This window comes from Onychostoma macrolepis, chromosome 22, assembly GCF_012432095.1.
Source record: "Onychostoma macrolepis isolate SWU-2019 chromosome 22, ASM1243209v1, whole genome shotgun sequence".
In the NCBI taxonomy this organism is placed as follows: domain Eukaryota; kingdom Metazoa; phylum Chordata; class Actinopteri; order Cypriniformes; family Cyprinidae; genus Onychostoma; species Onychostoma macrolepis.
In genome coordinates this window covers 36,866,934-36,883,977 of record NC_081176.1, presented here as the reverse complement: position 1 = coordinate 36,883,977, position 17,044 = coordinate 36,866,934, and the positions used below count along the sequence as shown (strand labels likewise).

Here is a 17,044-nt window from a genome sequence, read left to right as displayed (position 1 = left end):
TGTACCATTCAAATTGATTTGTGATGTCATATATGCTATTTTTGGCTTGTTTCACCAAGTGCAGTGTAAAAGGCACACATCGGATACGGGTCACATTTTAAAGAAATGTAAGCACGTCGTCCAAAAAATCGGATATAGTCACAAAATCGGAATTGGTCATCAAGACCTGCAGTGTAAATGCAGCCGTACGTTACATGGTCGTGCTCTCCGTATCGCGCACACGGCGGAGTTCCGCCCCGGTTCGCACGCACGCACACACACACAAGTGAGCACACTCCCACTCCTATTTGTAAATATTAAGCCGCAAAACGTCTATTTAAATATGACTTCTGTGTGTCTCTGTGTTAATGTATGGCGCAGACGCACGGGTTTGTTCACTACTCATACAGAAGCGCGCGACGCTTGCGGTGATATTAACGTCTGTCGTCTCACTAAATGAGGACATAAATACAAGAACATCTCCAGAACTGCTCTGAGAGTCACTTCATGAGCACTCGAGCGTTTCATTTGAGAAAAACTATCCTCATATCATATACACAGAAATGTAAAGGTATTCACGGCAACCCGTCAAAATAAAAGTTCGGTTTTACTTGAAGACATTGGGCAGAACGTAATAGGCTACTACTAGTAAAACTATTAAAAAAAGGGGCATACAATGAATTGTATGCCCCCCCCCCCAAAGCATACTTAATGCGGCCCAGCCTCACCCAGACTCTACCTCCAGCGGCCCCCAGGTAAATTGAGTTTGAGACCCCTGATCTAAAGCATCTCTTAGTTCTGTCAAACAACAAAACCAATGCTATTCACATATCGAGCTGAACAATATCAGTAATGTGAGTCCTGACGTATCTTTGCAGGAAAAACTAATAGTAGCACGGGTCCCAGCTCAGGTGGAATACTAGCCATCTCTCTTTCTACAGATGCCGTTTGCTCACTCGGTGCTCTCTGCGATCAGGAGTGTATGCGCTGTATTGCTGATCGAATCACTTCATTTTAAAACCTGTATCAGATGTAAAGGTTCACCACTTCTGAGCATGTGCAAAGTTTTGAAGTATGTTTAGATAATAACAGATGGAGCAGCAGCTACTTAACAAAACCCATTAGACTGGCTCCATCATTAAATGCTTGTACACCTACAGTACTACAGTACTTCATTATCGGGATGTTGAGAATGCACTCAGGCAATCTGAGCCAAGCATGCACTGAAACAAATGAAGTGAAACGCTGGCATGAAGAAGAATCCTTGTGTCATCTATCAGGCTCATCAACAATGACAGACCTCTCTTCTGCATACACTGAAAAAAATAATGTTTAGTCAGTTCAACTTAGAAAATGTACTTCATGTGGTAACATCTACAATAACTGGTTTTGTTTAAATGAAATAAATGATTTAAGGTTGCTGATTATAACTGAATTCAATCAACCTGAAAAAAATGACTTAAGTTTGATATAATCCTGATGAAAGTCCTTTTCAGCACTGTAAAAAAAAAAAAAAAAAAAAACACACGGTGAAATGCATGGCAGCACAGAGCGACTGAGTCGCACAGGCAAATGAGTGGTAACAAGGTACTTACCTGAAGTGTATGTACATGGTAACAAATAAGATACACAGCTGTACTTAACTTAGTTACTTAGTACTTACGGACAAGTGGGTACAAACAGGCAGGTCCTTACAGCATCCTGTATATGGTAACTAATAAAACACATTACTAATAAAACAATTACATTGTAAATGTGTAGCACCTTCGGAAAAATGTGATATTATGTGGTAACAAACAAGACACATACTGTACTTGGTATATACGGTACGCTTGGTAAGTCCTAACCTTACCTAATAAAAGAAGACTGTTTTTCAGTTGCTTGTGTAGGACTGGTAATGCTGAATTGCTCTCCACAACGTTTGAAGAACTGGTAATTACTGTGTAGTGTTTATGTAAAATGGTGCACTTTAGTTTACAGTCATATTTCCATATACTTACTATGCAAGTACTGGTGTATGTACCTATTAGTTAATGTACAGAATAAGTTATGTGGTACTCAAGTTGGGGGTATAAAGATGGACCAAGATTGATTAATTGATGGTAGATGCCATTTTATGCACAAATTAGCATTTCATATGAGCATATTCATTATGGTTATCAAAATATCCAAAATCTCATGAAAATCACATAGAAACCGTATCATATTGTAATCATATGTTTATTATCTTTGTTGTTTGTGTGTAAAAGTGTTTGTGTTTTGTTATGGTCAGACGTGCAGGAGGAAGAGCACAGGAAACGCATCACAGGATGAAGGGGTGGGATGTGATGCAGAATAAGATTGACGTTTTTCACAACAAATCGTCTTTCTGTGTGAGTCATAGCGCGAGCACAGAGGAGTAAACACACAGATACATCGCTGGGGAGTGCTAATGCTAATGAAATCGGTGGAAAATGAATAGAAATTATGATTCTGTCTGAAGAAATATGAAGTAAACATGAGTAAATGTATCTATATTTCTCCGTGTATATGCCTCTTTGGACTATAAGCCCTTATTGACGCTGTTTAGTGACTGAATATGAATGCGTCGTGAATTTCTATTCCAAAAATGACACATACAGATTTATTGTTTTGCACTCCGGACAGAAATTACTGTCACTGCAACAATGTTTTATCAAAACAGTGGTCAAATGTTGAAGCTAGAGACTTTAATCTTTCTACTGATGCACAGTTTGTCCAGATCAAGTAAGAGTGTGAAGTTTAACCTGCTGTGAAACATCATTAATCTGGGGCCGTCGCCAGTCTTTGACAGCTAAGGGGTTAAATTATATAAATGCGTATTTGTATTAAAGCAATAATATTAGTAATATTAAAGCAATCATTATAATACTTTCTAGAATAAATTTTAATTCCTTTGTTTAACAGTTCTCTCTGATTATTAGATAGACTTCTATCCGTATTAGACAGAACTGAATGACGACGGTGAACAAGAGGCAGAATGTAGCTGTGTCCCGAAGTTAAGTGCACACCAGAGCTGGGTAACTGATTACATGTAATCTGGATTACTAATCAGATTCCAAAAATTAAGTAGTAAGTTACATTTGAAAATACCCGTAATCAGACTACAGTTACTTTTTATGGATTACATGATTACATATTATTCACACAATAGCAATACATAATTCATCATTCATTGATTCTCCCTAATTTCTCTTTTAAATTTCCCTTTCTAAAACAGCCTACCGATTATATTATATATAGTCCAGTTTTGTGGACATTCACACAAAGATCAGTCATTAGTCAGGTGGCGACAGCATTTGAACACTGGACACTGAAGACTGAAAAACACTGAAAAAATCATTTCAGGTTTAAGAAGGGTTTCAAGATGGCATCAACTACTGATGAACACATTCATTTTTATTTGAATTATTACTCTGTAGGTTTTTTAACCATGTATTATTAATTATAACTAATTAAAATGCACATATTCACGTTATTTCTTAGTTACATGTAATGCAGGCATTCCAACACTTTTTGTGATCAGAATCAGAATCAGAATCAGAAAGAGCTTTATTGCCAAGTGTGCTCACACATACAATCTGAGAGGCCATCAAAAAACATCTAAACCTTATTCACCAAATATACTTGCTTTAAGTAGTGAGATTTTAAAATAAATATTTCAATAATTAAGTATCACATTTGCATGTTCACGGTTTCTTTGATGTTGATTAATGATCACATGGTATGCAGGTAAATAAAAATATTTCATCTTTTTTAGGAAGTGTTTTATTTAAAACAAAGACTATATAAATACAAAGACGGTTCTCTCCTGTACTTATGAATGGGAGAAACTGCAACACACAATATGGAGGAATAGTCCCACCTTCTAAACGAAAGAGCCATATTTCCCACAGAAACCTGACCAGACCAGCCGATGCACATGAGCTGTATAAGCACGTTATGACTCCACATGTGTCCTAAATCCTTGATCACTTGCAATCTGCTATGGAGCTGATTCATTATAGCATTGAACAATGCCATCAAACCTATTAGTAGCAACTTCTGCTGCTTGTTTGGTGCTCCAACAGAAGAGTGAGTTAAAGAAGAGTTGCAAGGAGTTTTAATGGACAGAAATTGAGATTACATTATGGCCCGGTTTCACAGACAGGGCTTAGACTAAACCAGGGTTAGACCATAGTTCAATTAGGACATTTAAGTAAATTTTATTAACATGCCTTAGAAAAAAACATTACTGGTGTGCATCTTGAGACAAAACAAAGGCGCTGATGTGTTTTAAGATCAGTCAGTGCAAGTTTATTTCAGTTGAAACAGATCAGACTTACATTTTAGTCTGGGACTAGTCTTAAGCCTTGTCTGTGAAACCGGGGGTAAATTTAATTTTTGGGTGAACCCTAGACTTGCTGCTTGAGCTTGAGACATATAACACAGTACAGTATAATAGTGAACTAGTATAGTCAGAAGCTCAATTTAAGTTCTCTCAAATGTGTTTTTAATTTTTATTTTTTACAAATTTTACCAAATAAAAGGCAATGTACTCAAGCACACAGCCAAACTACATTACATATTTTAAAAAATAACAAAAAACAAACAAAAAAAACTTTAAAAACTATAAAACATTATAATGCATAATGAAACACTGCACATACCCCCAAAAAATATATATGTGAATTATTTAAATAGCAGAACATATGTGTGAGAACCTACTACTTTGCACATATGGTTCTTTCCCCATAACAATGAAGCTCATAAAAAAACGTCTGAATAGTACCTTGACGTATTTTGGCATCCCATACAACTTCATTGAGATGTTGTGGCATCAGCTGAAGGTGAAAGACCTTTGGAGTAGCAATGAATACTTCAAAGAAGTCTGGTTATATGGGCTTGTACTTGAGCTCTAACTGCTTATGAAGAGAAAGGAAAGGGTTAGAATGGTTTGTTGAGGGTCAGAGTGCTGGTTTGGGGTTTTTGCAGTGGGGTAGGAGGGTTTATGGACTTAGATTTACAGGTTTAAAGATTGAACAGATTTCAATACTGTAGTGCGCTGTGTATACTCACGTGGTCAGGCAAATTGGTGTGTGTCACTTTTACCTTTGTATGTTGCATTTATGCATGTTTTTTTTTTTTCTGAAAAGAGGAAGCCTTAATAACAAATGCAGCTAACAAATGTGACCATCAGAGGGTGAAACCTTAAAATGAGACACATCTGTTTATTATTTTTACAATTATTTCACAATTATTTTAATCTCCGAACTGTTATAGATAGTTCTTCTATGCTTCTTTTGCTTTGCTAAAAAATAAAACTAAAAGTGATGGGTTGTTCTCCGCTCTGCTCTACACACACAGAAGGATCACGAATGCATTTTCTGCGCTGAATGAGTTTAACAAATTACAGTATAGCCGTGCAGAAGTGAGCGTGTTTCAGTATGGACATATTTCACAGACTCAATGTCTGTAAATGAAGAAATTAAAACGTAAATATTAGTAGTGAAATTTTACCGTTGTACTATAAAATAAAATGGTTATTTTTATTAATTTCTGCCATATTAAACTTTTAATTAAGAATAAGCTTATAGTAATGTCAGTTTTTTTTTTTTTTTTCAAATGTTTTGGTGGGTCTCGAAATAGATTATACTTGTCAAGGTGGGTCGTGGAATGGAAAAGTTTGGGACCACCTGAAAATACATTGTAGCTGCAATTTGGGAAACACTGTTAAGGAAAATAAGCCACATTTTTGTAATATTTTAAAATATTTGTAACTACTTTGGGTTGAACTTCAGAATTGCACTCTTCCTTAGATTCCTTATTTTCATCCAGCGTCCTCAGTGAATACCAAGTCCCTGGCTTTGAGATGAGTCTTGTCCTGCTTTTAATCTCAGTGTTTTCAACAGCCTACAGAAAAGAAAGGTCACACATTTTCCCCTTCCATAAAGCACAGACACTTGAGAAGCACTGTTCATTTCAATATCACTTACCTCTATCATATTTTTCTCACTTGGAATCAAGTACACATGAAGTGTCAGGTATGTTTTCTGAGTTTCATAGATCAATGTTTCGCAGTGATAATTCACAGAGAAGCCACTCCTCAAAAGAAGACCTTTCGGGGAGAAGGAGTGGTGCAGAAGTTTGCCGTGGAATCTAGTTAACGTGCATTTCTCCAATGAAAGTCCACAGTCTTCAACATGAAGAACCCTCACTTCATCTTGAATGGGAGGTCCACCTGTAACGTATTAAATTAGCTGATGATGATCAGATGCAAAAGAAACAAGCATAGTACTGAGTACATTTTTTATTTTAAAGGGTTCATGAATTAAAATGTAACATTATCTGGCCATTGTAGACTACTATATAAACTCAATGTAAGTTTACAAACTCACTTCCAGGTTTTTAATATGTGATAGAGATGAATACATCAGCACAAAACCGCCTGTATAGACACAGATCAATGTTGTTTTGTTTTTATTTGTTTGCTGCTTTGTTTACTCTTTGTAGAATGGAAATAATTTATTTATATTTTGTTCAAATTATATATAGAAAGCATGCAAAAACACTCCCTTTATAACCGCCAGAGCTGTCAATCACACAGCGCACTGTCTACACTCCTTAATGAATCTCTTATTCACATTGTGTTTGCACTCTTAATTATGATAAGTACAGAAACTGAGTTGCAGTGAGATCACTTGTGCACTCAAAAGACATTAGGCAACACCGTAAAAACAATGAATCCATGACCCCATTAAAATGTGTACAAAATTTGGGAAAAAATACCTAAACACAGAAAGTGGGGTAGATAGACTGCCTTCAGTTCTCCGGAGATGACTACAATATCCATCAAGGGGCCACACGGTGTAAAATGCTCCATTTCTGGAAAAACACCTACACATTTCCAGTCACAAATGTGATACTTCAGCCGAACATAACGGGAGCACTCGATACGAAGACCAGTCCTGCTGCATTCGTAACATCCTGATGGAAGATCTAGTCTGTTGGACAGAGATTCATTTAGGATTACAGTTGCTGTATATAAGATATGAAAATGTACAATACATAAAAGAGATGCAGAGAGGAGTGACTGATACGCATTAAGGTCAGTAGGATTTTGTGATTTGCATCACACCCTTTCAGCAGCCCTGAGCTTAGAACGATGTTCACAGAGAGCATCAGACAGCCGAGGGGCAGAAGGGGTGATACGGGCTGGAAGACGAGGGGCAGACAGTGTCTAAACAAGATGAGGACAATCTGATTACTATAAGGGAACGCGATTCAATCCCCGTTGATGTATGACTCAAGGAATATTCTGTTTACAGTATACACACAGTGTACAGTATGTTTTTAGTATACACAATAGTACATAATAATATACTAATATAAGTGTTGAGGTGATACAAACAGAATGTGTGTTGTGTGTAAGCTAAACTTAACTAACCACCCTTTACACAAACATTGTTAAACTAACTAAAAGTCCAGTGACAATAACGATACTAAAAAAAATAATAAATGTTTATAAACATATACAAATGATGAATAGTCTCAACTTTAGATTGGGTACTGCAAAAACATGAATAAATGATTAATAAATGATTTGTAAAGATGTGAAAATAGGGAGAATTCCGGTCATTTTCCTACAAAAACAACTGGTAAGGGACTACAACGAGTTACTTCCCGGGTCCGATACGTCACGAACCCAGATAAACCCCCAACAAACATGCAACAAAGGGGGCGGAGCCATGCTCTGCTGCTTTAGACAAGAGGAAGAGAAAACTAGGTGTGCACGAAAAAATCTATTCGTATATGAATCGTGATTCGGTCTTCTAATGATTCTAATGGATTCACAAGTTTCAAATTCATATGTTTTAAAACAGCAGTTCTTAATCCTGTTACTAGTGAAAAGAAATGCATTTTCTAACAAACGAAGCATTAACGCATGTTAGACTGCACCCCATAAACACAATCAAGCCTAGAAAACAGTCAACCACCTCTTTAAAAGCCTTAGTAATCTGAAACAAAGAGAAGACGACAGCCAGAAGGTGCACAATAATATGCTTGAAACGTATAAATGGGAGGGAGGGAGGGTTGTGAGCAGTTTGAGCATACTTAGCGAGCTGTAATGCCACGTATATATCCCCGGTCTAATAGAAGATTGATAGTGGTTGGAGCGATTTGTCAGCTGACCGCATCAGCTGACCTGCAGCACTATGCCTGTGTGGCCTGACTAAACTATCGCTGCACTTGATTTGTAAGCATTCATAGGTACACTAACAAATAAGCTTGTAAATATTGTGTCATTTCTGTTAAAATCATTTGTAGATTTTTAAAACGCATTGAAAGTTTAATGACATTTGTAAACATTAACTAATGATCCGTTAACCATTATATAATGTTTGTTAATGATTTATTAATGAAGCTTTTAATCATTGTAAACCATCTGTCAAAATCATTCGAAGATTTAAAAAAATAAAATAAATGCATGTTCATATGAATTGAAAGTTTAATGCCATTTGTAAGCATTTAAATTTACATTAAATAATTTTTCTGGGCTGCGTTTCCCGATAACGCAGTCTCTTAGCGCGCTACGAAGACTAAAGGTATGCCTTAACTAAAGATGTATCTGTTCTAGGCGTGTTCCCCGAACTATACCTTAGGAGGCTGCTTAAGATAAACCTTCTTACGTGTGCCGTTACCACCTGCTGAATTGGTTGATATCGATGGCTCAAGAATCGGTTATTCATTCTATGCACGGGCTGCTTCAGTGCGTTATGTGAGAAAGGGATGTTCTTTATAAAAGAAGTCTTGATTTTAAATAAAGACACATAACTCTTTGTTGTTAGAATGCAGTGAACTTGGGTGATACTTTTACTTTCGCTTTTCAACATAGGTCTACATCTCATAAGGGACGAAAACCAAGAAAGAAAAATACATGCCCAGAGCACCTCTCAGTGGTCACCACATAAAATACAAGGGGAAAAACTACTTAATAATTTAACAGCTTTCATCAGAAGAGAGAGAAAAACAAAACAACAACAACAGCAGCAAAAAAACACCTTGGGCCTACACAAGTCCAACAGAACAACATTCTGGTAAGAGTGCTTTCCAACAAGCAGCACTTCAGAAAAGATTCAATTGCATTTATCAGAACTCATGGGATCTTCAAAAAAAAAAAAAAAAAACAAATTGCAAACTAAATCCAACCCTGGATATTTTATATAATTTTGAAATGAGTGCGTGAACACCCAACCTAATGCCCAAACGTATCTATCACTAACTGGCAGTATGCCTTCACTGGCCTTTGAATGGGTCATTTATATTATCATAATATATTTTCCATAGTGTCTTCATTTACTCCACAATGAGGGTTGATTGCCCAGCAGCCGCATCACATGTTGTTGTAAATCACTAATTTCTGTTATTGGATGACCTACACAATAAAAGCACAACACGGGAAACATATAATCAACAGCTACTATGGCGGAGAAAAAAGAGAGAGAAAGAGGAGAGCCGCCAGCAGCTGAATTTCGGGGCTTAGGGGGTTGCTCCGTCAAATTTGTCTCTTTTTTTATTATTTATTTTTCTTTATTTGTATTTTTTAAATAATTGCAGCTTAACTGACCACTGGATATACAACTTCAGAATTTCATTCGTATAGACTGAGATGTAAAGAACTGTGAACTGTCAACAATGATGAGGTATAGCTAAGAGTGGTCCAGACCAGCCTAACAAAAGTATGACTTACAGAAATTATACTTAAATAAGAACGTTTCGGGAAACATATTAATGATAAGATACAGCTTAAGGTATAACTTAAGAACGACATAGTGTTAAGAAGGTTTCGGGAAACGCAGCCCTGTTAATCATTTGGTAATGTTTAAGTTCATTAGTTAACATTAACAAGCACATTATCTCATATTTCTAGATACAGGTGCATCTCAATAAATTAGAATGTCGTGGAAAAGTTCATTTATTTCAGTAATTCAACTCAAATTGTGAAACTCATGTATTAAATAAATTCAATGGACTCAGACTGAAGTAGTTTAAGTCTTTGGTTCTTTTAATTGTGATGATTTTGGGTCACATTTAACAAAAACCCACCAATTCACTCTCAACAAATTAGAATATGGTGACATGCCAACCAGCTAATCAACTCAAAACATCTGCAAAGGTTTCCTGAGCCTTCAAAATGGTCTCTCAGTTTGGTTCACTAGGCTACACAATCATGGGGAAGACTGCTGATCTAACAGTTGTCCAGAAGACAATCATTGACACCCTTCACAAGGAGGGAAAGCCACAAACATTCATTGCCAAAGAAGCTGGCTGTTCACAGAGTGCTGTATCCAAGCATGTTAACAGAAAGTTGAGCGGAAGCAAAAAGTGTGGAAGAAAAAGATGCACAACCAACCGAGAGAACCGCAGCCTTATGAGGATTGTCAAGCAAAATCCATTCAAGAATTTGGGTGAACTTCACAATGAATGGACTGAGGCTGGGGTCAAGGCATCAAGAGCCTCCACACACAGACGTGTCGAGGAATTTGACTACAGTTGTTGTATTCCTCTTGTTAAGCCACTCCTGAACCACAGACAACGTCAGAGGTGTCTTACCTGGGCTAAGGAGAAGAAGAACTGGACTGTTGCCCAGTGGTCCAAAGTCCTCTTTTCAGATGAGAGCAAGTTTTGTATTTCATTTGGAAACCAAGGTCCTAGAGTCTGGAGGAAGGGTGGAGAAGCTCATAGCCCAAGTTGCTTGAAGTCCAGTGTTAAGTTTCCACAGTCTGTGATGATTTGGGGTGCAATGTCATCTGCTGGTGTTGGTCCATTGTGTTTTTTGAAAACCAAAGTCACTGCACCCGTTTACCAAGACATTTTGGAGCACTTCATGCTTCCTTCTGCTGACCAGCTTTTTAAAGAGGGTGATTTCATTTTCCAGCAGGATTTGGCACCTGCCCACACTGCCAAAAGCACCAAAAGTTGGTTAAATGACCATGATGTTGGTGTGCTTGACTGGCCAGCAAACTCACCAGACCTGAACCCCATAGAGAATCTATGGGGTATTGTCAAGAGGAAAATGAGAAACAAGAGACCAGAAAAATGCAGATGAGCTGAAGGCCACTGTCAAAGAAACCTGGGCTTCCATACCACCTCAGCAGTGCCACAAACTGATCACCTCCATGCCACGCCAAACTGAGGCAGTAATTAAAGCAAAAGGAGCCCCTACCAAGTATTGAGTACATATACAGTAAATGAACATACTTCCCAGAAGGCCAACAATTCACTAAAATTTTTTTTTTTATTGGTCTTATGAAGTATTCTAATTTGTTGAGAGTGAATTGGTGGGTTTTTGTTAAATGTGAGCCAAAATCATCACAATTAAAATAACTAAAGACTTAAACTACTTCAGTCTGTGTGCATTGAATTTATTTAATACAAGAGTTTCACAATTTGAGTTGAATTACTGAAATAAATGAACTTTTCCACGACATTCTAATTCATTGAGATGCACCTGTAGTACACAATGTCACGTTGTAAAAGACCATATTTTTGTAGTGTTGCTGTCCTGTGATGAAAAAACCCCAAAAAACCTTAGTACTTCACATTTGTACGAGAATACCTAACGAATGTACTTCCTTACAGTCCACCACTGATTATTTTGAAATTGAAACTAACAACATTTATTGTCAGAATATTAACAAATTGTTGCTACAGCTGCAACCCATATCAAAGGCTGGATCTGAAGGAGTCGGACCGGTCACACAGAGCACTGTTGTTCAGCTGTCACAGCTGCTGCTGCACATTGAGCTGTACAATGCCATATTTTTTAATTTTTTTGATTAATTTATTTATTCAGTTTAATTTTATGCTTAGCTGCCTAAAAATCAGTGTTTCAAACTTGTCTAAATATGTTCACCATGGTCAAGACAACAAACTACATAAAATCGCACCTTTGTAAGATATCAGTCAGCATTTGAACAGCTGTGTGTGTGTGTGTGTGTGTGTGTGTGTGTGTGTGTGTGTGTGTGTGTGTTTTGTGTTTTTCATATGTGTCATTACATGATTCAAGTAAGTTCCAACCCAATACCTACATTTAAAGTTGTAATCCGGATGTAGCAAACCGTGGGTGAATCAATTCTGGCTCCACCTGTCCTGGCAGGATGACAGCGCTCCTCTTGCACCGTTGCTACAGGAGTGTTAATCAGGAACCCCTGGTGGTGCAATCTGGAAATCCTGTGAAGGCGGAGCGTCTCATGAACTTCCAAGGGTCCTTCGTGCACTTCGGAGGCGTGGCCTTCCAAGTCCATGCACTCTGAAGTGCGTACACTCCACTTTGGGACAGCTTTAGTTTGTAGAAACACTCAAATCCAGAAATGTTTTAAGTAAGGAATAATTGACAATGGGCCGTTGAATTCTTAGAGGCTGCGTCCGAAATCGCATACTCACTGAGTAGGTACTTCATTTCAATAAGTACTTACTTATCGAGCGCTAAAAGAGTAGGTACTCTACAGCCAAAGTATGAATGCGATCCGGACTTCATCCGCCATGTTGACGTTATCATGTGATTCACGACGTTACAAGACCAACAACAACTTAAAAGATTTGAGCGACAGGTTTAATTCATCTATCTGTAAATATTTTGATGTTGGTGAAATTTGCTCATTTTGTGGTCTTGAAGAAACAGCTGCCCTTTTATTGTGATTGTAGTATAACCGAAACATTTTGGGTTGATTTAAGTTTTTATAGTTATTTTTTATTGTTCTCTTTTGAATATGTTGTTAATTTCTTTATTTTCTGTTCAAGATTTTTCACCCACAAGCAAAACCAGCTTAAATCTCCTGTTTTCATCTTTTCTTTTTGAATTTAACTTTTTTTGTTTTGTTTCATCCCTCAGGCTTATAACAACAAATGAATTGTTTTGATGCATTATGATTATATGAATATTATTCAAAGATATTTCCCTTGTAATTGTGCCTTTTTTGCTGTGTGTATATTCTCATACTACGCAAACCCATTATATTTATGTTTTCTATTATGATTGTTCATTGTTAAAGATACAACCATCGTTCCCTGAGCTTAAATGTAATTATCAGGTCTGCAGTAATAATAATAAGAAGAAGATGAGAGGGACAGGTGCACTAACACCTCACAGCATCAGTGACTCCACAACCCTACCTAGTACAGTTTCTGCAGCGTTTGCAACATCTGCACAAAGGAGACGTCGATCAGCTGCTGGAAGATCTCGACTTTGGAGAAGAATGCTGATATTATACTCGAAAAATGTAAGTATTACTACTTAAAAAAATAAGATTACCCCAGAATGCATTGCTAGCCCACCCCAACACTTACAATAGTAATGATAAATGCTGACCAATAATTAATTAATTATATATATAATTTTAGTAAAACAAGCAAAATGTAATTAGTTTTGTCATATGCCATAGCTATGCATGAATACACACTAGACAAATGCAGCCAAGGTGAATACTTCTCAATTTTCAGTCAAGGAATTAATTAATGCATACATTAATGAAACAATTATGTCAGCAGATGTCACCAAAGTCACCAAATTTTAAGTTTTGGCTGTCTGAACTTACTGGAATGATTTTTTATTTTTATTTATTTATTATTTTTTGCATAAATTGATAGTTTCTATTTTATCAAAGTCAGTCATATGACATTTATTTTAAAAAATCAAAAAAACGAATGGGATCACACCTGAGACCTTCGTGCCCAAACGACCAATCAAGGGCTGCTACACGAAGGATGCTTGAGGGTTAATGAGTCAAATATTGCCTCGTTAGGGAAGGTTAATTTCTGTCATTGATCAGAAGGTGTTCCTAATTATTAAGAAGCACCAGAGCTCCTAAAAAGACATGTAAGCATCAAGTCCTGAAGAATGTAATGTTATCTTTTGTGGCAGAGACCTTATTTGTCTTCGATCACTGCTTTACTGTGTTCGAGTTGGTTTTGCTTGAATGTGTTTCTGATCCAGCCGAGTGGGCGTCACAATAAGGGTACTCCAGAGAAAGTGCTCATTTTAGTGTGTGCATTGCAAATATGTATGCAAATATGTTTTGATCTATCCGTCTATTTTATTTGCATTATTATTTGTATTTATTTATTTAGACTCTTGTTTCTAAATCTCATGTATAAATCATATAGTAAGTCAAGAGTTTATTTTATAGAAAATGGTATGTTCCTATGTGTGAGAGAAACTGTGACGGAAGGCTGCATCCTCCGGAGGTCGCATTTGTAGGCTGCATACGTCATCAAGCCTGGTTTAGTTCAGTTAACCGAGCATTACATTCGCGAGTCTTGAGCATATTACAACAATTTAGGCTTAACTAAGAATAATGGTCAAATTTATAACTGTTAATATTCTAAAATAAGCTCTTCTTTATGACGTATGCAGCCTACAAATGCGACCTCTGGAGGATGCAGCCTTCCGTTTGAGAAACGGCCCGTGTATTTAAGATGTCCGTCACTGGACGGATGAAGAGCTTGTGAATGTGCTTGTGCTGTGAAGCCTCAGTGAACTGGAGGGAGTCAGTACTGTTCTCAGCACAAAGCAGTTTAGACTGTTTTTATATCAATCTGTGGTTCAAGCTCTTAAACCTATTTGCATAAATAAACATCTTTTTTTGGATGCCAGCTTCGCTCCGGTGTTTGTGAAGCTCCTTGTGGCTGCTCGGGTCGTTATCACACCTTTTAAAAATGAATTGCAAATGTTTATGCAAAGTATAAACTATTAAATATAAATCCGCAAATCATGCAGTACTGTACCACTAAATAAGAAGTGTTTTATGACTTAGCTAATCAGGCCATTTATCATTCACAGTTTTTATTAAATCATACTTTCACTTCACTAATTAATATGTTATTTATTTAATATTAGTTTGTTTATTTGTTTGTTTTTATTAAACACAAGGGGTCATTAAAGATGCTTATGTTAATGTGTGTAAATTCACACACAATGTATCTTTAGACTTGTCACAGCACTTTTTACACTATTTAAAAAAAAATAAAAATTAAATGTAAAGCCAAACCAATCCAATAATGTTAACACCTCGCAATTCAGTATGAACACATTGAAGTCTAGCCTGGTACACAACTTATAAAGTATCATGTTTTAATTAAGTTGTTATTTATTTATTTATTTTTAATGTATGTGAACTTGAAAAGTACCATCCTGGCAGCGAGAACGATCCTGAACTAAATGAAGATTGATGTTTTGGTGTGTGATGTGTTTATTGAACCAATCAGGTCAGCGAGAGCCTCATTTGATTGGCTACAAGAAGAAGTTGGACCCGCCCTCCCCTTCACACTTGCAAAACTCAGTGAGTGAGAGAATCGTGCCAAAACTGTAAGTGCAGAGAAAACAAAGACGGAGCTGTACATATCAGACTATTTCAGGAACCTTTCGTCCACATGCACAACAAGTCATTTAGACATTTGCAACACTTCGTTTTTTTACATACAGATTGGTTCTACGTTTCACAATACATGAATTACACTTATGAGTAACAGTAAAATGCTGCAAATCATTTTTTCTTATGCTTGAAGCGCGATTTACACCTTTACAAAGCTTCTCTTGCGCATGCAAATTTAATTTAGAAAAATTAAAATTCTAATTAAAAAAGAAAGAAAGAAAGAAAAAACAAGACAAATACAAATATTTTGTCAATAAAATACTGTTGCTTAATATTTTTTGGAACCTTTGATACTTTTTTCAGGATTCTTTGACGAATGAAAAGTTGTAAAAAACAGCATTTATTTTATAAATTAGAAATCTAACAACATAAGTTTTGTTATCACTTTTTTAAATAAATTTAACACATTCTTGCTGAATAAAAGTATTAATTAAAAAAAAAAAAAAAGAAGAAAAAAATATTGTATATTGTTACAACCCAAATGTTGGGACATTTTTAAATTTGAATAAAATGAAAACTAAAAGACTTTCAAATCAGATGAGCCAATATTTTATTCACAATAGAACATAGAGAACATAACAAATATTTAAAATGAGAAATTTTACACTTTTATCCACTAAATGAGCTCATTTCAAATTTGATGCCTGCTACAGGTCTCAAAAAAGTTGGCACGGGGGCAACAAAGGGCTGAAAAAGCAAGACATTTTGAAAAGATTCAGCTGGGAGAACATCTAGCAACTAATTACATTAATTGACATCAGGTCTGTAGCATGATTAGCTATAAAAGGGATGCGTTAGAGAGGCTTAGAGACTCTCAGAAGTAAATGGGCAGAGGCTCTTCAATCTGTGAAAGACTGCGTAAAAAGATTGTGGAATACTTTAAAAACAATGTTCCTCAGCGTCAAATTGCAAAGGCTTTGCAAATCTCATCATCTACAGTGCATAACATCATCAAAAGATTCAGAGAAACTGGAGAAATCTCTGTGTGTAAGGGACAAGGCTGAAGACCTTTGTTGGATGCCCGTGGTCTTCAGGCCCTCAGACGACACTGCATCCCTCATCGGCATGATTCTAAAGTGTGCTATGGTCAGACGAGTCCAAATTTGACATTCTTGTTGGAAATCACGGACACCGTGTCCTCCGGGCTAAAGAGGAGGGAGACCTTCCAGCGTGAATACTAAAATACTATTTTTTTTATTTTTTTATCATAATCTTTATATTTAAGTGTATTGTGTTTGTAATATTTTATTTAGTCATTTATTTTTTATATTTTTATCATTTTTGCATTGTCATAAATTGTGCAAGTTGTTAATTAATTTGTTTGGATGGATGGAGTCTATTCTTGGGCTATGGTTATACGTCCATTAAATTTTCACTGACAGCCCAAATTCAGTCTGGTTTTAGCCTAGACCCATATTCACTGTCTATTAGACGTATACATGTAGTTATTCAATAGCGGTCTAACTGATGTCTAGTCTATTCTTGGGCTATGGTTAGACGTCTATTCAGTTTTCACTAACAGCCCAAATTCAGTCTGGTTTTAGCCTAGATGTCAGGGCTATGTTTGGATGGCTAATAGACGTCTTTTAAATGCAAAATTACTTGCTGGGAACCATTTAAATCATAATAACGAG

The 17,044-nt window shown here is 36.5% G+C and overlaps 1 protein-coding gene across 1 annotated transcript; it reads right to left on the bottom strand.

The window, feature by feature from the left end:
• Positions 1 to 5,709: 5,709 nt before the first annotated feature.
• Positions 5,710 to 12,284, bottom strand: LOC131531077 (NACHT, LRR and PYD domains-containing protein 1 homolog). Its single transcript, XM_058761624.1, has 5 exons — positions 12,058 to 12,284; positions 7,115 to 7,216; positions 6,766 to 6,980; positions 5,973 to 6,217; positions 5,710 to 5,889 (listed from the first exon to the last, which is right to left on the bottom strand). The coding sequence occupies exons 1-5, from the start codon at positions 12,282 to 12,284 to the stop codon at positions 5,710 to 5,712; spliced, it is 969 nt and encodes a 322-aa protein (XP_058617607.1).
• Positions 12,285 to 17,044: the final 4,760 nt, after the last annotated feature.

What these genes read in the sequence shown, in the direction of transcription:
- LOC131531077 (XM_058761624.1), bottom strand. Translation starts at nt 12,284, where the DNA reads ATGGACTTGGAAGGCCACGCCTCCGAAGTGCACGAAGGACCCTTGGAA. An exon ending in AGCTCAGGGCTGCTGAAAGG is followed by an intron (nt 6,981 to 7,114) that starts GTGTGATGCAAA and finishes TCTGTCCAACAG; the next exon opens with ACTAGATCTTCCATCAGGAT. An exon ending in GTGAGAAAAATATGATAGAG is followed by an intron (nt 5,890 to 5,972) that starts GTAAGTGATATT and finishes TCTTTTCTGTAG; the next exon opens with GCTGTTGAAAACACTGAGAT.